The sequence below is a fragment of the Penicilliopsis zonata genome, assembly GCF_001890105.1.
Source record: "Penicilliopsis zonata CBS 506.65 unplaced genomic scaffold ASPZOscaffold_7, whole genome shotgun sequence".
In the NCBI taxonomy this organism is placed as follows: domain Eukaryota; kingdom Fungi; phylum Ascomycota; class Eurotiomycetes; order Eurotiales; family Aspergillaceae; genus Penicilliopsis; species Penicilliopsis zonata.
Window position 1 is genome coordinate 1,007,109 of NW_019208917.1, and position 22,571 is coordinate 1,029,679.

Consider the following 22,571-nt stretch of genomic DNA (forward strand, 5'->3'; position numbering starts at 1 on the left):
AAGAAAGCCTAGAGCGATGCCTTGGACTGCATTGGGCTCTATTACAGATGATGCCTTGGGTGAAGAGGGGAAAAGTGCAAAATTCCAGTCACATGCAGCTTGCTAGCTTGGGAATTGCACTTTCCTCCCCATCAGTGCAATAAATTGGGCTTTTTTCACTTGATATGCTGGACAAGGCTGAGGTATTGGGCATAAACTAAAAGCAATCCGAGAGATGCCCAAATCTACTCCGGGTTCAGGTTCCATCGCCAAAGGCAGCTTAGGAATCAGCAAAGGTGAGCAGATTATAGACTGCAGAAGCATACATAAAATGCTAACCCGCAATCCTTTTGATGGCGACCTTGCAGAAGGCAAATACCAAGGCTACATATATTTCTCCCAAGCCGACGGTACTGCTGCAACTGCCGAATATGCAATCAGACTGCTTTATTGCGGACTATGTCGACGGGACTAGGATGCGAGAGGGAGAGGAAATCACCGACGCCTATTATAATCGAAGAGAACACGGCATCCAGACGTGTGATGATTGTGGGACCGAAAGAGATGACTCGATGAAGCAAACAAGGTCTTGCGTTGCGGTTTCGAGCCCTGACAAAGTCCCTCCGTCTATTCTGACCATATCGCCATCTGGTCAACACCAGGAAGGAATATCTTGCCTCTCCCCTAGCCGGGGTTTCGGTACAACAAGATCGGGTTTTTTGGTCGGCGTCTCATCTATATTTTTATCGAGTCAGTCGCATCATTCGTCTCGAATGGACGGACCAATATTGAAATCTTCATATCCGAGCATTGAAAGCAATATGGTTTTTCCAGACACAAGCTCGACGGTTCTTGGAGACAGCCTTGGAAGGATGTGAGCGGTCCCCTGTTTCGTCTTCTTAGATAAAGTAACTAACGCCTCATTCTCTCAGTCATCATCTATCGATACGACATCTTCGAGGTGCAACTGAAATCAATAAGACAATCGAGAACATCCCCGTTGCGAAATATAAACCACGAAAGATGCATGCAGAGAACAAGAACCGGGATAGTATCGTCCACCGCATAGAAAGGGAATGTTGTGGCTATCCGTCAAATATTATATCCTTGGCTGGCCACGGAAGAATGGTTGAAAGCTGTGATAAATCGTTCCCAAACCCGATGAAAACGACCATACCCACAATGATCGAAGGCTATTCGGATCAAGCCATACACGGTAGGACCCAATACACACTACCTATCAGGTCTCCATCCAAACCGCTTGGGTATATTGATAACGTCTTGCCTTCCACTACGTGCCTGGACCAGGGCAAACAACGCAACGAGAGTCACCCTTCTAATACAGGAAGGGCAGGCATATTGAATGCTCTAAATTCTATCTCTCAAAGATGTGAGATTTCTCAGGGATGTCAAAGCAAGTGTTGGTCTCCAGATCCTCCATGCAAGACTCTGCAAAGTATAGGAGACAAAATTCATTTTGCGACCTCTTGGGAAGAAACCCCATCTGAATTTGCATGCCTAGGAGATGTATCCTCGAAATTTAAGATCGCTGGGGCCAAATACCGGCCATCTGAGCCGCAGGCTGAATCTCATACGAGATCAAGTCTCGAAGATGGCCAGAGAAAGATCGAACCGGCTGATGTGGATGATTGTTCTGGATGTGCTGGGAAACATGACGACACAGGTTATGAAATAAAACTCGCGCTTCTTCGGCAACGCAAGAAGCGGCGTTTGATGATGATGCGTTCTTGATATATTGCCTTGCGGTATCTGGTGACAGCGATAACGGCAATCAACTTTCTCGGTGTGTTCGAAAGGGTACGTATGTTTCATTCTAGACAGAGGATTTGATGTACGACAGTGCATATGCATAGTCTTTCATTTACTCCGGGATCTTCAAGACGGCCCTGCCATCAATAGCGGCTGCCTCCAGCCTGTCAAAGACCTCGTTGATCATGGAAAGGTCAAAGACTTCAATATGGGCTTTGACATCCCCTGCCACGGCCATTTCCATCAGCTCAGCCATCTCCTTGGCTGTTCCTGCAGAGTTTCCAACAATTGTGAGGCCTGTGTGGGAGATAGTCAAAAAGAGGGAGAAGAAGCAACTCCATGGATCAAATGTCAACTAGCTTACCCTTGACAATCATGTCGAATGGTGTAGCTGGCAGCCGAAACGGTACATTTGGGATACCAACACAGACCAAGACCCCGAGCCTTCGGAGCATCCGCATGCTCTGCATATAGGCAGACTCGCTATTGGCGGTGCATATCACTGCGTGTGCCCCTAGCCCGGCAGTTAGAGCCTTGACCTCGCTTTCCACGTCGTCGGCCCTATAGTCGAGGAACTTTGAGGCACCCAGTGATAGACATAACTGTTTTTTCTTTTCTCCACTGGAACGAAATCGATATCAGCGGTCATTTAGACTAACACTGAGGCGTGTGGGGGGGCATACCTGTCGACTGCAATAACCTTTAGGCCCTTCTTGACTGCTATTTGAACCCCCCTATAGTGGTTATCAGAAAATTGCACAGGAGAGCAGGTCTTAACTATCTAGGGTGGAGGAGCATTACATGTGGCCGAGACCGCCGCCCGCCCCAGGCAAAACGATCCAGTCTCCCGGTCTAGTTCTCGTTTTCATAATGGAGGAGTACATTGCAATTCCGGCTAGTTGAAAGATGGTCAGCGGGACACTCTCGATGTCGATCGTCAACGGGCTACCGGGAATATATATACGTACCACACAACAGCGGAGCAGCTGTGTCCGGGGGAAGTTCTGAAGGGATGCTGGTGACATGGATTGCAGGGCTAACGATATATTCTGGGAGGGGTTTTCTCAATGAAATCCCACCAGCAGTTGGGGTTGGATTTGGCAAGGGTTTGCTTACGCTGGAAGGTCCCGGGGACATTCTACACGATGTTAATATGATGGTCTCACAATTTAGTTGCCCTCGTCAATGGGAGTACTACTTACAGCACCGGCATTCTTCTGGTACGGACATGCTGTATTGTTGATTTCACAGATCTCGCAGCTCAAACAGGAGCTATATAGCCATCTAGTTGTATTTATAGGTTAGCAGTAGAAGATTACCGAAAAAGCAGGGAATATTAGTATTCATCTAACCGGATCCCAACCCTTTTATCCCTCCATTCGCTTTCGTCAAGACTGGCTCCGACTAGACGATTAGTACACGGTTAATAAAATATAAACAACACAAGGGCCAGACGCCTGGTTGGTACATAGCAAGCAAGCAAATAAATACCTTTGACTACCCTCCCCACCCCCTCATGCCCTGCCACATCCGTCAACATAGGCGTCTCGCCGCGAATACTGTGCAGGTCTGAATGACAGACGCCAGAGTACTCAAGTTTCACAAGCAGTTCGTCATCTGCGGGGACAGGGATGGGATGGTCTGTTGTGATGCGGAGGACGGTGTCTGCTGAGGCGCCAGAGGAGGGGACGATGGCTGCTATCTGTGTCTGTGCCATTCTGACAAAGATATACGTCTTTTATTCAGATATTAGTGGTATTCCTGAGATTTTGGAATTTAGAAATGACTATGACTTTGAATTCACTTTCTTAAAGACGAGGGCGGAGGTAGTGGGGTTAGTGGACTCGACCCTGGAGATAAGAGATGACAGGGTTTGGTATCCTAGCCATCTTCTATGATGGACGAATAGCTGGGAGATGAACTCATTGACTAGAATCTTATGAGTCCTGTAGCCAGCTGTCTACACTCGATGAGTCTAGTAGTATGTATGTATAGGTATCGATTGTCATTTCATGTATTAATAAAGTGTACCATGGAGAGAAGAGCTGCCGTGGATGGATTATAAAAAAGATCATCTTTTAGAGCTCCTGGTCACGGAACCAAGATGCCATATAGATAGATTTGTAACGGAGGTCCCACTCAGCCACTGGGTGCTGGGCCTGGTCTCACGTGTTGGGAATAAGTGTGAAGTATACCAAAGGTCGAAGCCGGCTCTCAAGACGAGTATGACATAAAGACGCCCAGCGCTTATGCGTTTTCCGATTGCAGAGTTTGCTGGGGTAGAGCAATGCGATTAGTCCAGATGCTAAAGGTCGGGAGGCAGGGGGAAGACTTACCACCAACCAATCCATGCCTTCGTTGATACCCTTGCCATCGATGGCTGAGCATGCAACAATACTCCAATTGCGATCCCGGAGTTCTCCTAGCTTCAACGCCTCTGAGATCTCGCCCGCACCCTTGGCTCCCGGTTGATCTTGCTTGTTGGCAAACACCAGGAGAGCTGCATCACGGAGCTCCTCTTCGTCCAGCATAGCCGCGAGCTCATCTGCGGCAATGCCTAGCCGCTCAATATCGGTGGAGTCGATGACAAACACCACTGCCGCCGTGTTTGCGTAGTAGCATCGCCAGTAGGGACGGATGGATGTTTGGCCTCCGAGATCCTAGAACAAAAGATCACCTGTGTCAGCGCTGACACGGGATATTTTCAACATAGAAAAGACACCCAACATACCCAGACGTTAAAATTCAGGTTCTTGTATGTCACCGACTCCACGTTGAAGCCAATTGTCGGTATCGTCGTGACCACTTCACCAACCTGTCGATCCGAGACGTTGTATTAGCGCGCTGGCTCCCTCCAAAAATAAATCGCCGGACAAAAACACAAAGCACGGAAGGGTAGGTGCATGCGGATCGGACCTTGAGTCTGTAAAGAAGCGTTGTCTTTCCTGCGTTATCCTACATCCAACCACAAAGGCGTCGGTCAGCATTCGTTTTCCAGCCACGTATTCTCACCACCGCCTGGGCAACGCACAAGTCCAAGAATCAGAATGCGGATCTCCTTCTTGGTCCACAGGAGTGACCATAAGCGTGATACCGAAACCCCCATTATTTTGTGCTGCTGAAGGTAGAATAGCAGTTGAGAGGAGACGGTGCGGGCAACAGCAGAACTGCCAGCAGTGGCCGTGGCAGAGAGTAATGAAGGGAAGCGTATTCTAGAAAACCAAATATTAACCCCAGCAAATACCAAGAGGGTTCAAGACATTCCTGATAGGAAAGTACAAGGATCCCAGCAGCTATCTACTTACTCCTCAGAATAATACTTGTGTAGACGTTCGATCGCATGATGACTAACCCTGCCGATCCGCCTGGCCCAAGCTCACCACGGTTCAGGGAGCAAAGGGAAGCGGGCGGAAGGGCTGGACCTGCTCCTGCGCAGAGCCGCTGCTGCGATTGTGGTAGAAAACTATCGCTTCTTGTCGCCAAACAGTGTGTGCCTTGTTATTTGAGCGGACCGCCTCCTGAATCGAACGAGAAATAAGCATCTCGCGCGAATAAATCGGATATACAAGGACTACCTATCTGCACTGCTACAATTTTCGGCTCTCCAGGCGGAGAGAAGGACATCATGGTCGGCAAAAAGTCTGGGAAGGCTCTCCTTCGGGATGAGGGTATGCGCTGTGTCGCCAGTCTGAGGTGCATAGAGAGGGCGAATAGCTGACTGCTGGATGCTTCCTACAGGTCTCGAGCGGACAGACAACAACATGGAGTTATCGAGCTGGCCTCAGATAGCAGCGATCAACCAGAAGAACTACTATACGTACGTAGCGGCACACTGCGTCAGGGGACGATGGCGAATTTCATTGCCCTTTCTTTCTGCTTTGTCTTTTTCCACCGATCTGGTATCAATTGAGCATTTGGCTGACCCTCCGTCCTCGCATAGTGACTATCTCAAACGCGATGATCAGTTCCTGGCGTTTCGCCTTCAAAACGAAGAAGCTAGGAACAAAATGACCAAAACCGCAAAAGATCGCGATCGCGCGTTAGCAATGGGGAAGACTGCGGACATGGTTGAGGGCGATATGGAAATGGACGGAGATGCGAATATGGAGGAGGCTGAGGAGGTACAGGCTGAGACGGTCGGGTCAAAAGTCATTGTGATACACGTGGGGAGTCAAAATCTGCGCATCGGCCTGGCCAGCGATGCCTTGCCCAAGACAATACCAATGGTTATCGCAAGAAAGTCCCCGACTAGCGAATCCGAAGACCGTGAACAGCCCAATCCGAAGAGAGTGAAGTTGGATGACGGGTCACCGACGGAGCCGGAGAAGATGTTTGGCCCCGAGGTTCGTATGAAATGCCTTTTTCTTCTCAAGAATTTCTTGTTAATTTGGCCTGTTGCAGTTCTCTACCCAGTATACGTCCATGTGCTCGGATCTCAAGGCCCACATGAGGTTGAATAAGAGGAGGACCCTTCCTAATTCCAAGGAGATGGTGATCAATTACAACCGGAGAACCGTCCCGGAAAACATCCCAGAACACAACGATCCCATGCGTATCGATTGGACAGAAATCCAAGACTCTGCCCCGGAGTACGTCGTTGGACAGCAAGCTCTACGGATCCCGGACTCATCGAAGCCTCGCTACAAGCTTTACTGGCCGATCAAGCACGGTGTCCCTAACGAGAAGGATTACAACAACAAGCGCCTCCTTTTTCTGGACATGTCTCTGATTTTTGAAGATGCCATCATGAACCAATTAGGACTAACCAGTAAGAAAGAATGGTCACAATTCTCGTGCGTCTTTGTCATTCCCGATCTCTACGAAAGGTCCTATGTGACACAAGTCCTGGAAATGCTTATGAGAGAGTTCTCTTTCGCCCGAAGCTGCTTCATCCAGGAGAGCTTGGCAGCGACTTTTGGTGCCGGCTTCACTTCCGCCTGTGTGGTCGACATTGGCGCTCAGAAAACATCCATCTGCTGCGTCGAGGAAGGCATGTGCATCGAGAATTCTCGAGTGAATCTGAAATACGGCGGTTATGATGTGACGGAAACTTTCATCAAAATGATGCTCTATGACCACTTCCCTTATGCCGAGATCAATCTGTGGCGCCGATACGACTTTCTCCTGGCAGAGGAGCTCAAGAAAAATGTTTGCACGATGAATGAAGCGAGTGTTTCTGTACAATTATTTGATTTTCACCTTCGCGTGGCCGGCCAAGACACGTGGAAGTACACGTTCAAGGCATACGACGAGGTTCATCTGGCTCCCATGGGTTACTTCCAGCCTTCGATTTTTGATAACATCGAGAAGCTGGAAGGTCGGAGGAAATTGATCTCGCGCTCGGTTGACATTTACGACGGCCAACCGAACGACCCTGTTTCAGCAGCTCAATCCGAGATTTTGACCGAGATCGCGCCTCTGCCTACAGTCAGTCAGCCGAACGGGGAGTCTCAGTCAAACAGTTTGGATGTACAAGCAACTCCCAGCCGCTCACAGCAGGTGAACGCCCTTAGCCGTGTTCAGGAGCTGGACGCCACGCCTCACTCGTCAGTCGCCGGCTCCCCTGCTCCCGAGGTTGTTGGCACCCCCCAAGCGGGTGGGACTGGCACACCAAGCTTTGGCGGGCCAGGCCAAGGCGCATCGACACGTGCGCCTGTAATCGAAGACCGAGATGACATTTTGCCCGTATTTCCTCTCGACAACGCAATCTTGACGTCAATCGCGCATGCTGCACGCTCTGACGAGCGCAAAATTCGAGACTTTATGGGCGGTATCATGGTCGTCGGAGGAGGCAGCATGATCAACGGCCTCCATCCCTTCCTCGAGGAGCGTCTCCAGCAGCTCCGGCCTGGTTTTGCAAAAGAAATCATGATCGGAACGCCTCCTCGAGAATTGGACCCCCAGGTCGTGGTTTGGAAAGGCGCCAGCGTCTTCGGCAAGCTGAACGCAACAAATGACAGCTGGATCGGACAACTCGAATACGACAGACTGGGCCATAGGCTATTGGCATACAAGTGCATGTGGTCTTATTGAAAGACGAATGCCCTCTTCTTTTTCTGCTTGATTTTCTGATGTTTTCAACTATTGGTTCTATGATATCCTGGGCTTTGAGTAACAATATGGAGAGTTTGGCGAATATCACGGCTGTCGTATGGTAGCAGACACATAGGCATTAATTAGAGTCAAATCTCTAAATAAAATGTCACACTTTTCATACATATTTTCACAATACATTTGGATCTGCTATAGATATTTCAATTCCAAACACTATAGATTGCATTCAGCTTATGTAATGAATAAACAATGGGCGGTGAGAAGCTGCAGAATGGATGGCAGATTCACCACTTAGAGGAGGTTGGTGTGTGAATTCAACCGGTCAGCGCAACGGTCAGGCTCGCTGGGGCTTCAGATTCCTACTAATAGGTTGTGTGTATACTGTTTTTCCAGTTCGCTTGGTCAGTGTTACTGTCTATCGCACTTCGAAATCAAGTCATCCTTCCCCACGGTAGCCCCGGTACAACGACAGGCGCCATGTCGAAATCGAAAGACGGCCGCTCCATGGAGGGCTCTCACCAGGATTACATCGCATCGCTGCGCTACCGAAATGATCTGCCACCACCTGATATCCCTCCGAAATTCCTCGATATCCCACATGAGGGGCTGGAACGGTTTCTGACCCCAGGCTTTGCCTCGAACCTGGCGCGGCGCGAGGAGCCGAATGTCGACGTCGACGCTGAAGGTGGAATGCCAATTGATCTAGTGGGTATTCCAGGGCTTCATCTCGGTGATGAAAGCGGTATGATGATTATCTCCTCCCTCCTCCTTTTTTCTGGCTGCCGTGAACGTGGCTAAACATGATGTTTTGTGTAGCGATCATGGCCCCCGAAACCGCACCGCCTGTCGACCCGGCTGACCTTCCGCTGCTTATGACGCTGGATCAACTAAGAAACCCGGCTCCCAAGAACGTCAATGTCAGTTTCCTGCGTCGCACACAGTACATTTCGGCGGGCAACCGCGGGACGGAAGGGATGAAAGTTACTTCAGGTCGAGTGAAGCCGCGGCCACAGGACAAAACCAAAGTATCTCTGGACGACCCTAGCTACATCAAAAAATACATCCAGAAAGGATTCGACATTGCATACCCAGGAAGCAAGCATTCCGGCGAAGAGACAGCGAGCAAGATCAAAGGGCACTCGGCTTCTAAGGCTGACCTTGACGCGTGGGCTCACCCTGTGCACCCGAGTAACCCAAAGCTGAAACCGGTCGGTTTCTATCCTCTCCTGCCGGATCTTCAAGGATTCCCGGATCCTGGAGGATTCGTCCAGTTCAAGTTTGACAAGGCTCCTATCCCAACTAAGCCTGGAAGACGTGACCGGCGCATGGACGTCGCGATCCTTCTTCCCTCCGCTCCTGAAGAGCGCATCTGCCAAGAACATGCGACAAAGGTGACACTACACAAGTCTAACCCCAGTCGCTACCCCGACCCGGGTCCTGTTCCTTGGGACTACGACTTGTTTTTGCCGGAGAAGGAGGGGTCGATTACGAATGTTATGGCAAGCTTAAGACTATCCAACCCGGACCGGAATGACGAGGGCTTGTACACGCACGAAGGCCAGGATGACACCAAGTTCCACCGTTTCGACCGTGTGCGGACATTTGCCACGAGCTCACAAACCCTTGGTAACGACCAGAAGCAGAGAGATGTTGCGATGGTGATTTTCGACCCCGCAGAAGCCAGGGTAGATCAGATGGACCCCGCCCAGGCCAAGCAGAAAGCCGCCTATTACTACCCGATTCTGGGCAAGACACGTTTGAAGCCTGAACGATCACGCACCATTGCCCAATCAGGACTGAGCTCTTCGAAGCCCAAGGCGAGAGAAGACCAAGTCGACCAGATTCAAGTTCTCGTCCGAGATCCCGATGAGGCCGAAACATATAAACGAGCCCTGCACCGCGCTGCAATCGACCCCCAATTCGCCAAGTCCATGCCACCGCCTCCCGCTGAGCCCGTCGATGAAGACCACGAATCGCCGGGTGAAAACGAGCAAGGCATGCAGCATCAGACCCAGATACAAGAGGATGACAACGACGACCGAATGAGCGAGGATTAATTTCTGACATCAGAAAGCTCGCACAAACCTCTCGCAAGACCTATCATTCCCTCCTGTTTTATTATACCTATACATACTATTCAAATTTCCGCTTCGATGAATTGCCATTTGGTGTCCCAATAGCAGGGGAGGCGTTCTCGACAATGGAAATCAACGGGCTGATCCTCTTCTGTACCACTAATAGCCTCAATCCAATACTACTTTACAAAGGACTTTAGACAAAGCATTATCAGTATCTATCTATATCCAGGACGTTTAATTTCCACAAGGCGGTGTGTACTCGTTAATTATGCCAGACATTCTCCCCCACCGCCTGTTTCTTCCGGTGACGTGACGCAACGAAAAAGCACAGGAAACACTTCGTAACTCCTTGTCCCGCAAGGCCGAGGGCTCGGTCGAGGTGCATTCTCCAACTCGAGACTCCATCCAGTCGATCAATTGTGAGTATATCGCATGCTGCGTGATTTCCTTTTTGATTTTACTATCTTTGAAAAGCTTTGGGGGGAGAGCGATTATCCGGTACCTGAAGAATACCCGAGGTGATGAGGCTCTGCCAAATGAAACCTTGAAGATTATTTTTTTGGTAGCAGTACGACTTGGTGACATAAGCTGATAGACTCCTAGATTGATTGAGAAGGGATAGCCTGTTGATGGCTGGTCAAAGCTACTGAATTGCCTCGATTCCGTCGCCATGAGTTTTGTAGGTTTGGGCGCCAAGGTTCGCGCCCTTCCGTCTTGCCGGTGGTCTAGGCGGCCCTCTGTGTTGCAGCAGAAGCAGCTTGCTACACGGCCACGCATTGTGTTTAGAGGTAACTCGACCTCGGCGTCAGTCACTGAGGCTGTGAAGGAGGCTCCCAAGAAAGCAGGCCGCGGTTTCAGGAGAACAATGATTGGCACTTCCTTGGCCATCGTTCTCATCGGGGGGTATTTCTACGTGACAGATACGCGGGCAAGTATCCACAGATACGCCGTCGTGCCTCTGATCCGCTGGTTACTGCCTGATGCAGAGGATGCGCATCATATTGGTGTATCCTCCCTGAAGACGCTCTACAAGTATGGGTTGAACCCGAGGGAAAGAGGGAGCATCGACGACGACGGTGCTCTTGCAACGGAGGTATATATATACTACTCTTTTTGTTCTCCTCTCCTATACAGAATTGAAAGAGGCTAAATGAGAATCGCTTTATGTAGGTGTTTGGCTATACCCTGGCCAACCCCATCGGCATCTCTGGAGGGCTGGACAAGCATGCTGAAATCCCCGATCCTTTGTTCGCACTTGGCCCTGCCATCGTTGAGGTCGGAGGCACCACGCCCTTGCCTCAAGAAGGCAACCCTCGGCCTCGCGTGTTTCGACTTCCCTCTCAGCACGCCATGATTAACCGCTATGGCCTCAATTCCAAGGGCGCAGACCATATGGCGGCCGTGCTGCGAAAACGCGTGCAGGACTACGCTTACGCGCATGGATTCGGACTCCATGAGCTTGCTGAGCAGCGTGTTCTGGATGGCGAAGCCGGAGTACCTCCGGGCAGTCTGGTTTCCGGAAAACTGTTAGCTGTGCAGGTTGCCAAGAACAAGGTCACTCCCGACTCGGACATCGAAGCTATCAAACGCGACTATGTTTACTGCGTTGAGCGCGTTGCAAAATATGCCGACATTCTGGTCGTCAACGTCTCTAGTCCCAACACCCCTGGTCTTCGGGATCTGCAGGCTGCGGCCCCTCTCACTGCCATCTTGAAGGCGGTCGTTGCGTCCGCCAAGAGCGTTGACCGCAAAACCAAGCCCTACGTGATGGTCAAAGTCAGCCCGGATGAAGACTCGGACGAGCAGATCTCCGGAATCTGCGAAGCCGTGTGGAACTCCGGCGTCGATGGTGTGATCGTGGGCAACACTACCAACCGTCGCCCTGAACCTCTTCCCAAGGGTGCCGCGTTACCACCGAAGGAACAGCCCGTGCTCAAGGAGACCGGCGGGTATTCCGGTCCCCAATTGTTCGACCCCTTGGTTGCGCTGGTGGCTCGGTATCGGTCTCTTCTGGACCAGGGGCCATCAGTCTCGGCTGCGGCTGCAGTCACTGCGGAACCCGACCAGGAGAATGTGCCTGTCGTAGAGACTCCGGCGGTGGAAAAGTTCACGCCCAAGGTGCTGTTCGCCTCTGGCGGTATCACCACCGGGAAGCAGGCCCGCGAGGTCCTGGATGCCGGCGCCTCAGTCGCGATGATGTACACGGGTATTGTCTATGGCGGTGTTGGGACGGTGACTCGAGTGAAGCAGGAGATGCGCCAGGTGAAAAAAGATGAGTAGAAACTTTTTTGGAAACTATCATATGCACTGTCTTCTTTTTTTCTCTCTTCATTTCTGCATGGTATAGAGTTTTGTATATCTCGGATTTCAATATCCAGATGTATAGAAGAATTAAGAATAGCAGCCCCTTATAAAAATGTTATAAGGTCTCCTCGACCTCTCTTACCACTTTCCGGACTCCCTCCACCTCGTGCGCGAATCTCCCCAGAAACATCCCGTCGACTGCCTTCCCAAGCCCACAAGCCCCCCACAGGCCGGGTCCTGCGCTACCGCCATACAGGACACGTACTTCCCCCAGGCGAGACCCGATGACCGCGCGGATACCCTCCACGACCGCCGCGACATGGTCCACGCCGGCGGGTTTCGGCTGGCCGATCGCCCAGACAGGCTCGTACGCGAAGATGACCGGCGCCGCAGGCGGGATGGCATCCAGGACGGGGCGGATCTGGACCTCACATTCGCGCACGGCTAATCCGACGGCCTGCGAGGCGACAGGGCCCGGCGTGGTGACCTCGCCGACGCAGACGAGCGGGATCATCCCCTGTGCAGAAGCGGCGGCGGCCTTGCGCGCGGTCTGCTCGTCTGTCTCGCCGAAGATGGCGCGACGCTCGGCATGGCCCAGTTCCACGATGGAGGCGCCCACGGAGCGCAGGGCGAGCGGGGAGACTTCGCCCGTGTACGCACCCAGCGGTTCCCAGAAGCAATCTTGCGCGCCTAGCAGGAAGGGCGGGGGTAGCGGTAGCGGTTGTTCTTGCTGCGCGGGGGGAGCCGGGCCCAGACTTGCTTCTTCGTAGCTCCTCAGGATCTCGGCGCACGGGTAGAGCGTGAGGAAGTCCGGGATCAGGGCGAGCAGCAGCTTGGCGCGGTTCTCCGGTCGGACGATTGCGTTGCGCGGATCGAGCAGGGCTCGCAGGTAGTCGAGGGTGCGGGTCGGGGTGAAGTACATTTTCAGCGAGATGATGAGGAGCTTCCTCGGCAGGACGGGGTATGTTGGCTCCATGGGTTCCATCTAGTCCCAAGTCATAGAAGTCTTGAGGCAGCAATTATTATTGCAACCAAAGACACCGATATATGACTCGTATCGATTGCGGCCGCGCTGATCTGCAAGTATGGACCCCGATATATCAACGATGATGTCACAACCGTGAACTCTTATGCCGGCAGCGCTGTACAGAGAATATAACAGTGGGTTAGCAGATAGCTAGATAGTAGATGATATCTACGCAGTACTTAGCTAAGTACTCACCATATGGCGGGTTCCTCCCGCCAATCAGTCTGGATTCTATCAATAGCACAGCTTTCGGATGCCTCCTTCAGGAAGTCAAGAGTGCCATGGAGGGGCACCCCGCACGGCCTCGTACCTGAACTAAACCCGAGGGTAAGCCCGGAGATGTCGCCGATAAGTCTGGAGCGACTCCTGGACCAGCGCCGTGTACATGCCGCGAGTCACTACTGAGCAACTGCTGCCAACGGGTTTCCAAATGTGGAGTATCCGGTGGGGGCTGGTGCAGTGCAACGCACTGGATAAGCGTCTTGTAATGTCTCTCTCGCGACGAGGAAACGGGTTGTATTGCGGTGTTTCCAAGCGCGAGCAGTAACTGGGTTACCAATTTGATCCCCTGGGTTGGAAGGAGCCGCAGTGTGAGAAATACTGAAGAAGGCCTCAAAGGTCCATCCTCGTGACCCCCGATCACGAGCTATCCCGTGACCAGTTGGCGATTAAGTAAGCCGCCGAAAAGGGTATGCCGGCCTTGCTCTGAGCGATCTGGCCATCGGTCGTGCCCACTGGCTAGACTACGGAGTATTGAGAAAAATCAGAGCAAATCCCTCCATGCAGTAGGCATTCTGGGTGGGAAACTACAGCACATTGATTTAGCTACACGGTGCTGGTGAGCAACCTCTACGTCAAGCTATACTTATGACGCAACTGCGGGGCAGTATCATTTCCAAAAAGGCTGTCTCGTTCAAGGAGAGCCAGGCAACGTTCGCAGCGGTGGAGATGCTTCATTCATGGTGAGGCAAATCTGAGAGCCATGGCTCAGACAACCCACCCACCGCAGTGCCAGGTTCAAGGGGCGTGGGGGGTTGGTTGTTGGTAACGAGGCCGGGGTATGTACCTCAGGTAGTAGGGAGGTTCTCCGTACTAGCTATGGGGAGCTCCTCCTGAGGGGATATATATATAAAACTACCTCACCTCCCGCCCCCTTTCTACTATCGATTTCTTTCTTGTCGCTTGTGCACCACCCGCCTGACCCTGTCGCCCTCTTTTTCCCTTGTACATACCCATAACTTATATAACCGTCATATACCATCGTCATCACGATCATGTCTACCGACCTCAAGCCCCTCCGCATCGTCATGGCCTGCGACGACGCTGGCCACCCCTACAAGGAGACCATCAAGGCTGTCCTCGAGAAAAACCCGCTGGTTGAGTCCGTCATCGACGTGGGCGTCAACTCCTCCTCTGACAAGACCGCGTACCCTCATCCGGCCGTCGAGGGCGCCAAGCTGATCAAGGAGGGCAAGGCTGATCGTGGTCTCTTCATCTGCGGCACCGGCTTGGGCGTCGCCATTTCTGCCAACAAAGTGCCGGGCATCCGTGCCGTGACGGCCCACGACCCCTTTTCTGTCGAGCGCTCCGTCCTCAGCAACGACGCTCAGGTGCTGTGCTTCGGTCAACGGGTCATCGGCATCGAACTGGCAAAGAAACTCGCCTCCGACTGGCTCACCTACCGTTTTGACCCCAAGAGTGCCTCTGCTGCAAAGGTCCAGGCCATCTGCGACTACGAGACCGCCCTGGGTGCTGCTCAGCAGTAACCCTTTTTTTTTCTCTCGTCTAAATAACCCACCTTTACTACTTCTTCTGTTTCCTTCTTTTCGGGTCGACGTGACCGGCTCCCGACGTGCGAGCGCAGCGTGAGCCTAGTCTGTCAGTTTGTTCTTGTTTTTTTTTTTTATCAAAACCGTCGTCTCATGATACCACGAATCAAGTCATATAAAGCACAATGTTTCGGGATAATCTTCGCTGGCTGAAGTTACTATCTTGACTGGCTTCTTAGGTTAGAGGATCACAATGGAATAGAGAAAATACACATTACATATTGAGTTCTGAGTCTCCAAGAAGAGCATTATCGAATGAATCGTCTTCGATGTATGTAGTAGTATATGCTAGGTAAATATTATGTGCCTGTAGTTCCTGTTCATATCAGCTGCTTAGTCATGGTTCTGCGGGGATCCATTAGTTTCGACACGATGAGAGAAGGCAGCACCAAACCACAGATTCAATGAGATGAGGTTGATGCTTGCGGACTCACTCGGTATCTTTACTTGTGTATCGTCTGCTTGCATGTTACAGAGCCCACTGAGGCCACTGAGGAAGGCATCTGCCAGCCCCTGATCCTGCTCGAGCTCTGGTCTATCGCTCACTCATTTACCTGGAACACTGCGCAGATGTCCTTCTTTGAATACTGACCCTCGACTACTCCTGATCCTTGTATCTTTCTTTTCCTTTCTTTCTTTTTTTTGGAGCTCTATAATATTTTGACTATCTCAAGATGTCTTTCGAATTGAAGGAGAAAGGCAACCAGCTCTTCAAGGAAGGCGATTATAGCGGTGCGGAGGAACTATATTCTCAAGCGTGAGCTTCTCACCAGTCTTAAAAGAAAGGGGGGGGGGCTGAGGAAGGAAGAATAACGACTCTGACATTGTCAGAATCCAAAAGAACCCGCGTGAACCGAGTTTCTTTACAAACCGAGCCGTCACCCGTCTTCGACTGGAAAAATGGGCCGGGGCTGAGCACGACGCGCGCGCAGCGATTGATTTGTACGGGCCCAAGACCGCGGCGAGTCTTAAGAGCTCGTACTATCTCGCGCAGAGCCTGCTCGGGCTCCAGCAGCCCCAGGAAGCCTACGATGTTGCCATCGACGCATACCGCTCCAGTCTTGCGGCCAAGAACGCCCAGACGGAGAATCTGTCTCGGACGGTGTTGCGCTCCAAGCAGCAGATCTGGGCAGCAAAGGAGACTGCCAGGCTCCGGGAGATGAATGAGACCCTTGCCAGTGTGGAGCAGTTGATCGAGGCAGATCTCGCGCGCGGCCTGGACGACCTGCAGCAGAGACTCGACCGCGGCGAGATCGGCCAGATTGGATTCGCCGAGGACGAGAAGGCACTTCGCGACGATGCGCAAAAGAACACGGAGAACTTGCGTGAGGCATTTCGCGTGGCCTCCAAAGGCGAAATCCAAGAACGGGTAGGTCTTTTTTCTCTCTCTTTATCTATGTCTATTTTTGCTAATTTTATCCCCAGATCGTGCCTGATTATCTCATTGATGGAATCACTTTTGAAATCATGCATGACCCTGTCATTACCCCGTCTGGCAGCAGCTTCGATCGCATCGGCATCATGAAGTATGTTGAACAAGCCGGGGTAGATCCTATCACTCGAACGACGATGACTGTCAACGACCTGCGTTCAAACTATGCGCTCAAAGCTGCCTGTGAAGAGTTCCTCACCAAGAACGGATGGGCTGTGGATTGGTAGTTTGTCTATTATTTTTTTTTTCTTTCCTGGCCTGTTCATATACCCGTTCTGCATGCATGCCCGGCGTCGGTTGGATTGTAGATTACCATCATGCAGCATTCTTGCATAAGCCCTTGTACTTATTAGTTTATTGAACTCTACAAGTAATCTTATACCTCCCCCTCCCTAGGCCTTCCTTGCCATCAAGGCCCCCATTTCTCATTTGTAAAGAAAAAAGGTCATGGACTAATAATAATGACAGCTGCTCAGCCAACTATGGAGCCCCTCATGTGACTTGTTACGCTAATCCTTACCCCACCATCCCACCTACCCGTTCTGGAGACTCTGTTTGCTCAGCTTATTTACTCAATTTTCCCTCCATCCTAACCCATCCATTACACCTCCTACTTCTTTGAACCCTAATTCAAAAATGGCCGACATCTCTAACTTCCTCGAAGCCTGGAACAAGCCCGAAGAGGCCGAGGCGCTCAAGGCCGCCGTCGACGCCGCGCTGAACGACGAAACCCTCTCCGCCGACCAGGCCAAGCTGTTGAAGACCGCGTTCGACGCCGCCGGTGATATCGTGCAAGGCCTGACGCAGAAGCCTAGCGATAACGAGCTCCTCTCGGTATCAAATACTTATACTATGCCTTTTTTTTTGTATGCTTTGCTAAATGCTTTTTTTTTAGATCTACGCCTACTTCAAGCAGGGAAACGAGGATACTCCCAAGCAGCCCGGTCTGTTCGACATCAAGGTACGCTACCTCCCTCCCTCCCTCTCTCCCTATATATACGTTCCGAACGGTTTCTGATGGCTACAGGGCAAATACAAGTACTCCGCATGGGAGAAGATCAAAGATATCAGTGCCGAGAAGGCGCAGGCCGAATACATCAAGCTCGCGGACTCCCTCCTCGCCCAGTACAAATAGATTTATGATAAGAATTTAAACTTGACTTGATAAAGAGATTATGGATTGGTATACTTGTATTCAATCCTATGGAGTGCATATCTATCTTTCTTGCTAAAGACGTCATGCCTCCCACGTCTGTCCGAGCCAATCCGGATCGGTGTGACTTGCTGTTGCACACCAAGGAAGGTCATCCTCAGTATACGGCGTCAGGGGAATATCGTATGGCATTCGCAGACCAACAACCACAGAGTCAGAAGGGCCCATCTTTGACTGCTGGACTGAGAATGCCTGGGAATCCTTATCGGGAAGATCACGTTTAAAGGTCGGGATCATGACCGCCCTACGCTGGCCAGACAGCTTTCTACCGTCTGTGAACAGATCAGGCCACACCAGTACACCGATCTCCCAGCTGCAGATCCGTACTTCCCCTTTGGGATCTGGAGCAGCGCCCCAGGCCTGTGTGGATAGATTGGCGGAGGTCACAATCGCCCAATCGATCGAATCTTTCCCCGCAAACCGGATATAAGTCTTAATGTGTGGTGCTGCCCTACGCCGTCCTGCCTCTCGTACGGAAGGATAGGCACCATTTGCGGGTCGGCCGTCACCAGCCCAGCGGCAGAGATGGGGTCGCATATATTGTAGTTGCTTCTGCTGTGTAGCCGTCTGGATCTTCATATGAATCGAGCCGCCAGACCCATAGCCGTTTAGCGAGCGACGTATCTCGTCAGGTGTAGGGAATATGATAGAGAATCTGGGTCGATTATGCGTAGTCTGTGTTGATGGAGACGGCGCACAGCTAGACAGGGCCTCGAAGAAGATCTCCCTGAGCCACTTATCTGTTTGACCGAGTGAAGCAATAGAAGATACCTGAAAACCCCATCTCAATGGAGGGTTCATCGTAATTAAAAAAGTTGAAGCAAAAGATCCCCCACCTGCAAGGCTATCTGCGGTGTTTGAGTGTCAGATCCCTGGTGAACAGTAACTTGCTGGAGGGCATCCTTCAGGCCCGGCCAGCCCCATATTGTCTGTTTCGCAGAGTCGAGTCCGTTGGTTTTCTGTCGGAGAGGAACGCTGGCTATCAGTGCAGCCTGCACTCCACCGAAATCATAGCCGAGTAGTTGTTTTACCAATGGCCCGGTCTTCTTATTCCCGTAGGCGTTGAGATACGCGAGAAGATCCCGTTTGAATCTCGCACCGCTCCCAATCGGCCCTGTAAGGTCTGTTGTGAACGGACTCTTGTCTTTCTTCAGAGGAAGCAAAGGAGACCGCCAGACGGCTTGACACATATTGGCCCAGTCACCTGGAATCATATTCGCGGTATGAATAACGATCCTAGCAAGAAGGAAAAGAGAGAGAAAAGAGTTAGTAGAATATAGAAATCCACCGACAAGCAGTACATACTGTGCCAGATCGTCGTGACGGAGCAATATCATCATTTTCGAGTGGTGAGTCCCAAAGGCCTCCGGCATATACGCCACTATAGCTTCTACATTAGGGTATCGAGGACATGCCTCCTAGAAAGAAAAAGCAGTTGTCAACAGTCAGTCGCAGTTTTAGTTCTGCTTTACTTACGTCAAGTCGAATCCGATTTGGAGAATCCCTCTTCCATGATCCATGCACAACTTTCACCTGCACGATATTCTGGACGTCTTCGTCGAACTGCGCCATGAGAAAGTCCAGGTCAAACATGTAATTAAATTGCCAGCATTCCCGGATCATTGGGTCCCCGAGGATGTCTTTCAGTCTCACTGTATCGACGTTGTTCCCCGACTCCTCTGGGAACCCCCGGATGTGTGTGAGTTGGAAGGGCGACGATATTGGAGACTTTGAAGGGATATTTGGAGGTGTTGGAACATCTTCATCGATGAGGCCAGTTATTTGATCTGATTCTTCTAGAACTTTTGCTTTTCCCTTGTCTTGCAACAGTGGTTGAGGCTGTGGTGAAGGCGTACAATAGGTAGATTGAGACCGGGATTGAGGTCTTGAAATCGAGCGTGGCAGAGGCGGTGTTATCGATCGTTTGAAAGACACCAAAGAATCAATGGCACTCTTTCTTATAGTACTTGAACCTCCGTTCAGGTTGGATTTATCGTCGCTGTTTTCGTGCTGGCTCCCTGCTTCGAGATTGTGGTCCCCTTGAATCGAACCCTCTACGCTCTCCGGGGCACTGTTCTCAGACACTCTCAGCCGTTTTATCGGACGATCCATGATCCTTTAATCGCTGTGGCATTCCGACAAAATCCGCTCGATGGGTTTGTTGATGGAGAGTCAGCCTGGAGTGATGGTTGTCGCAATCTTTCGAGTCCTCGACGGGCGGAAGTCACGCGTTTTATAAATACCGTGATTGAGATTTGCATTTTGGGGAGCACAGGACAGAACAGGATATAAGCTAGAAGAGGGATACTAGTAATACTGGTCTAAGTCGCCAAAACTGAACAAGGCAAAAGATTTTGACTGATTAGAAGTGCAAACCAGTAGAGAGGACAGTTTACGGTGCGATATACACAGTCCATCAACTCAGAGCATCCTGTGAATATTGTACAGGGAAATTGTAATTGAGCTAATTTAAGAAGATCTAATCTGTTTGAAGTACACACATATGAAGAAAAATCGGTTTTAATACAGTAGGCGATTCCGAGTCAACCCCCTCACCACATGAATCTTTGAACTTTACCAGGCTCTTGAGGCCATTCAAAGCCCTTGTAGAGGAAAACATACCCTGTAACGGCATTGATAGCAATGAACCATAGGGTTTCCATGATAAGAGGAAGATGGGAGACCAACACCGCTGGCAATGTTTTGCCATTGCCAGATGGTTGTCTATAGACGGAGGGAACCGGCTGGGGAGGCAGGTGAAGCCTCCACATAACCCAAGGAATAATGAAATAGCGCGGCTCAACAAGAGGTGCTGTAATGAGGGAAAGGGCTGTCGCGGCCAGCCAGACAAGCACAAAGCTGACGCGGGTTGGCCCTTGTTGCTGTTGCTGTCGCCGCTGATCGATGTGTGATTGGATTTGCGCTAGAACCTCCGGCGAAAATGGCTGTGCCCTTGGAGCCTCACTCGCCTTGATTGCGGAAGCTGGATTGCGTGTTGGCTTCTGCGTCGGCTTAATCTTTTTCTTGACATCCTTCTTCTGGTCTTTAACGGAAGTAGGCGGCTGTTGGGCGGCCCTCGGCGAGGGGGCAACTGAGGGGGCCACTTGGACAACTCGTGGGACTGCCGACGCAGCCATAAAACCAAACGCAGAGAGGGCAACCCAGCCACACAGAAAATAGACCACAACAGCGGCATACTTGGCCGCAGGGTGGTAGTTGAGCAGTATTCGGAAAGCGTAAAAGACATAATGTCGGTTGTCAGCCAGGGTAAACGGATGGACAATCGTGTTCCAATGGACGATCGCCAGCATGATAGGCGTCACAAGGAGAATTGTGGCGATCCTTGGCATTCCCTTTTGCTGCTTGGGAAAGCCATAGTCGACAACCTTTGGGAGGAAAGAGCTGGGAACAACCAAATTCAACAGAGGAACTGCAAGAATCGGCCAGGAAAAGAACACGATATACGGCCAGATGTATAGCATCTGAGCGAGATGGATGCCTGCAGTATGGAACTCTTTGTGGCCTGAAAATCTCAGTCTCAGCAATGCATCGACATAACGGGGCTTCCTGTTTAGATCACACTCACCGAGGACGACACCATTATTCCAGAGCACGAAAATGCCAAACGCCGCGAGGATAATTATGTACGGAAAGAGAGACACCAAGACAGCGCCAATATTCTTCAGACCTTGGATGGCTAATGAGATAGAGGCCTTGACGTAGTCTGGATACTAGAGTAAGCGAATAAGCTCTCAACATGGCGACTGGGCCGCTTACCCATCATGGATGCTTCAGCCACCAGAGGATCATAGAGCTCATTTTCGAGGCTCTTGTTGACGACATCAGTAAAGTTCGATGTACGGCATACCTTGGTCGATTGGTGAAGTGTGCGAACAATCTGAAGACCGCCCAGAAACACGGCCACCCAGAAGATATTGGTTTGTCTAAAAACAAGGGCAGCAAGCCCGAAAAGAATAAAAACCATGGTTTTGAAGGGGGTAGCTCCGCTTGCAGAACTACGTCGAAGGTCCCAATTATACGCCTCAACGACCACGAGAAGAGCGAGAACATCTGTGTAATATAACCCGGAAAAGAAGAAGATTGGTGGGAAAAGGCAGATATTCAGCACGGTGTGGCTCAGCCACGCACCTGCAGGGCGGGTGTTGCGCTCTTTCCTCAAGGCATCCAACAAAGTCTGCAGCCTCCAAGGCAAAAAGACCGACGTGGCAGCAGTATTCGTCGAGCGCAAGACTGCAGCATCCAACTCCTTCGGAGAGCCACGCAGCAGAAGAGCGCAGGCACAAAGTAGGTACGACCACAGATACAGACCAGGAGGCGTGGTTAGTTTCGGGTCCCATTGCGTCCATTTATGCGCCCAGTACGCCTGTGCCTGGGGGACATGGAAGACTTCATCCAGATACGGCTCTGGGACCTTGGAAGTGACCTGCGTCCACCAGAGAGGGACTAGCAGTAAGACAAAGGGAACAGCATAGCGAGCGGCGCGAGTCACGTCCGACTCGGATTGGACAGAACTCATGATACTCGCCGTACTCGCGTGGAGGGCAGGATACCTGTAGTAGCCCAATCAATCAAAAAACCACAGGAGGCATGAAATAGCAAGATAACGAGTCTCTTGACAGTGTAGGTGATGAGATGAAGAAGAGAGCAATTGTGAACGAGAGAAAAAGGTATGTCGTAGCTCCGGCCAATCCGTGGCCAAATTAATATGATGATGCAAACAGATCAAACATGCAGCCGACTTTGGATTGCCTCTCCAGGATAACTTTTGTATTTGCTGCCCACCAGCTCCCATTTCAGAGATTCTCGATAGAAAACACTTAAACTGGATGCTTGTGCTTTGGATTGAGCCTTCTGTTAGCCAAAG

The 22,571-nt window shown here is 51.1% G+C and overlaps 11 protein-coding genes across 11 annotated transcripts; 7 read left to right on the forward strand and 4 right to left on the reverse strand.

The window, feature by feature from the left end:
- Positions 1-165: 165 nt before the first annotated feature.
- On the forward strand, positions 166-1,731 carry ASPZODRAFT_166935 (hypothetical protein; the record flags this gene model as incomplete). The annotated part of the gene is made up of 3 exons (XM_022726798.1): positions 166-275; positions 348-853; positions 912-1,731. Exons 2-3 carry the CDS (start codon positions 411-413, stop codon positions 1,729-1,731), a joined length of 1,263 nt encoding a protein of 420 aa, XP_022581237.1. The 5' UTR covers positions 166-275; positions 348-410.
- A 130-nt stretch (positions 1,732-1,861) lies between these two features.
- On the reverse strand, positions 1,862-3,466 carry ASPZODRAFT_16479 (hypothetical protein; the record flags this gene model as incomplete). The annotated part of the gene is made up of 9 exons (XM_022726686.1): positions 1,862-2,046; positions 2,114-2,370; positions 2,433-2,483; positions 2,551-2,644; positions 2,718-2,798; positions 2,866-2,887; positions 2,952-3,033; positions 3,102-3,153; positions 3,241-3,466. The coding sequence occupies 9 exons, from the start codon at positions 3,464-3,466 to the stop codon at positions 1,862-1,864; spliced, it is 1,050 nt and encodes a 349-aa protein (XP_022581238.1).
- Positions 3,467-3,783: 317 nt separating this feature from the next.
- Positions 3,784-5,042, reverse strand: ASPZODRAFT_132852 (hypothetical protein). The gene is made up of 5 exons (XM_022723131.1): positions 4,781-5,042; positions 4,666-4,704; positions 4,481-4,564; positions 4,086-4,409; positions 3,784-4,023 (listed from the first exon to the last, which is right to left on the reverse strand). Exons 1-5 carry the CDS (start codon positions 4,853-4,855, stop codon positions 3,997-3,999), a joined length of 549 nt encoding a protein of 182 aa, XP_022581239.1. The 5' UTR covers positions 4,856-5,042; the 3' UTR covers positions 3,784-3,996.
- A 112-nt stretch (positions 5,043-5,154) lies between these two features.
- On the forward strand, positions 5,155-7,993 carry ASPZODRAFT_132853 (hypothetical protein). Its single transcript, XM_022723132.1, has 4 exons — positions 5,155-5,417; positions 5,488-5,566; positions 5,690-6,092; positions 6,151-7,993. Exons 1-4 carry the CDS (start codon positions 5,375-5,377, stop codon positions 7,780-7,782), a joined length of 2,157 nt encoding a protein of 718 aa, XP_022581240.1. The 5' UTR covers positions 5,155-5,374; the 3' UTR covers positions 7,783-7,993.
- A 287-nt stretch (positions 7,994-8,280) lies between these two features.
- ASPZODRAFT_16482 (hypothetical protein) lies at positions 8,281-9,860 on the forward strand (the record flags this gene model as incomplete). Its single annotated transcript, XM_022726688.1, has 2 exons — positions 8,281-8,545; positions 8,620-9,860. 2 exons carry the CDS (start codon positions 8,281-8,283, stop codon positions 9,858-9,860), a joined length of 1,506 nt encoding a protein of 501 aa, XP_022581241.1.
- Positions 9,861-10,088: 228 nt separating this feature from the next.
- Positions 10,089-12,231, forward strand: ASPZODRAFT_2011200 (hypothetical protein). Its single transcript, XM_022727532.1, has 3 exons — positions 10,089-10,300; positions 10,485-10,974; positions 11,052-12,231. Exons 2-3 carry the CDS (start codon positions 10,552-10,554, stop codon positions 12,159-12,161), a joined length of 1,533 nt encoding a protein of 510 aa, XP_022581242.1. The 5' UTR covers positions 10,089-10,300; positions 10,485-10,551; the 3' UTR covers positions 12,162-12,231.
- ASPZODRAFT_132856 (hypothetical protein) lies at positions 11,836-13,405 on the reverse strand. Its single transcript, XM_022723133.1, has one exon. It carries the CDS (start codon positions 13,159-13,161, stop codon positions 12,301-12,303), a length of 861 nt encoding a protein of 286 aa, XP_022581243.1. The 5' UTR covers positions 13,162-13,405; the 3' UTR covers positions 11,836-12,300.
- A 583-nt stretch (positions 13,406-13,988) lies between these two features.
- Positions 13,989-15,117, forward strand: ASPZODRAFT_132860 (hypothetical protein). The gene has a single exon (XM_022723134.1). The coding sequence runs from the start codon at positions 14,487-14,489 to the stop codon at positions 14,976-14,978; it is 492 nt and encodes a 163-aa protein (XP_022581244.1). The 5' UTR covers positions 13,989-14,486; the 3' UTR covers positions 14,979-15,117.
- Positions 15,118-15,435: 318 nt separating this feature from the next.
- Positions 15,436-16,802, forward strand: ASPZODRAFT_97204 (hypothetical protein). Its single transcript, XM_022730546.1, has 3 exons — positions 15,436-15,798; positions 15,873-16,410; positions 16,467-16,802. The coding sequence occupies exons 1-3, from the start codon at positions 15,716-15,718 to the stop codon at positions 16,698-16,700; spliced, it is 855 nt and encodes a 284-aa protein (XP_022581245.1). The 5' UTR covers positions 15,436-15,715; the 3' UTR covers positions 16,701-16,802.
- Positions 16,803-16,891: 89 nt separating this feature from the next.
- On the forward strand, positions 16,892-17,659 carry ASPZODRAFT_2010558 (hypothetical protein). The gene is made up of 4 exons (XM_022727531.1): positions 16,892-17,157; positions 17,221-17,307; positions 17,369-17,434; positions 17,501-17,659. The coding sequence occupies exons 1-4, from the start codon at positions 17,110-17,112 to the stop codon at positions 17,606-17,608; spliced, it is 309 nt and encodes a 102-aa protein (XP_022581246.1). The 5' UTR covers positions 16,892-17,109; the 3' UTR covers positions 17,609-17,659.
- ASPZODRAFT_159535 (hypothetical protein) lies at positions 17,212-22,358 on the reverse strand. The gene is made up of 8 exons (XM_022726413.1): positions 21,464-22,358; positions 21,273-21,410; positions 20,243-21,209; positions 19,543-19,637; positions 19,163-19,446; positions 18,992-19,104; positions 18,574-18,922; positions 17,212-18,457 (listed from the first exon to the last, which is right to left on the reverse strand). Exons 1-8 carry the CDS (start codon positions 22,221-22,223, stop codon positions 17,711-17,713), a joined length of 3,453 nt encoding a protein of 1,150 aa, XP_022581247.1. The 5' UTR covers positions 22,224-22,358; the 3' UTR covers positions 17,212-17,710.
- Positions 22,359-22,571: the final 213 nt, after the last annotated feature.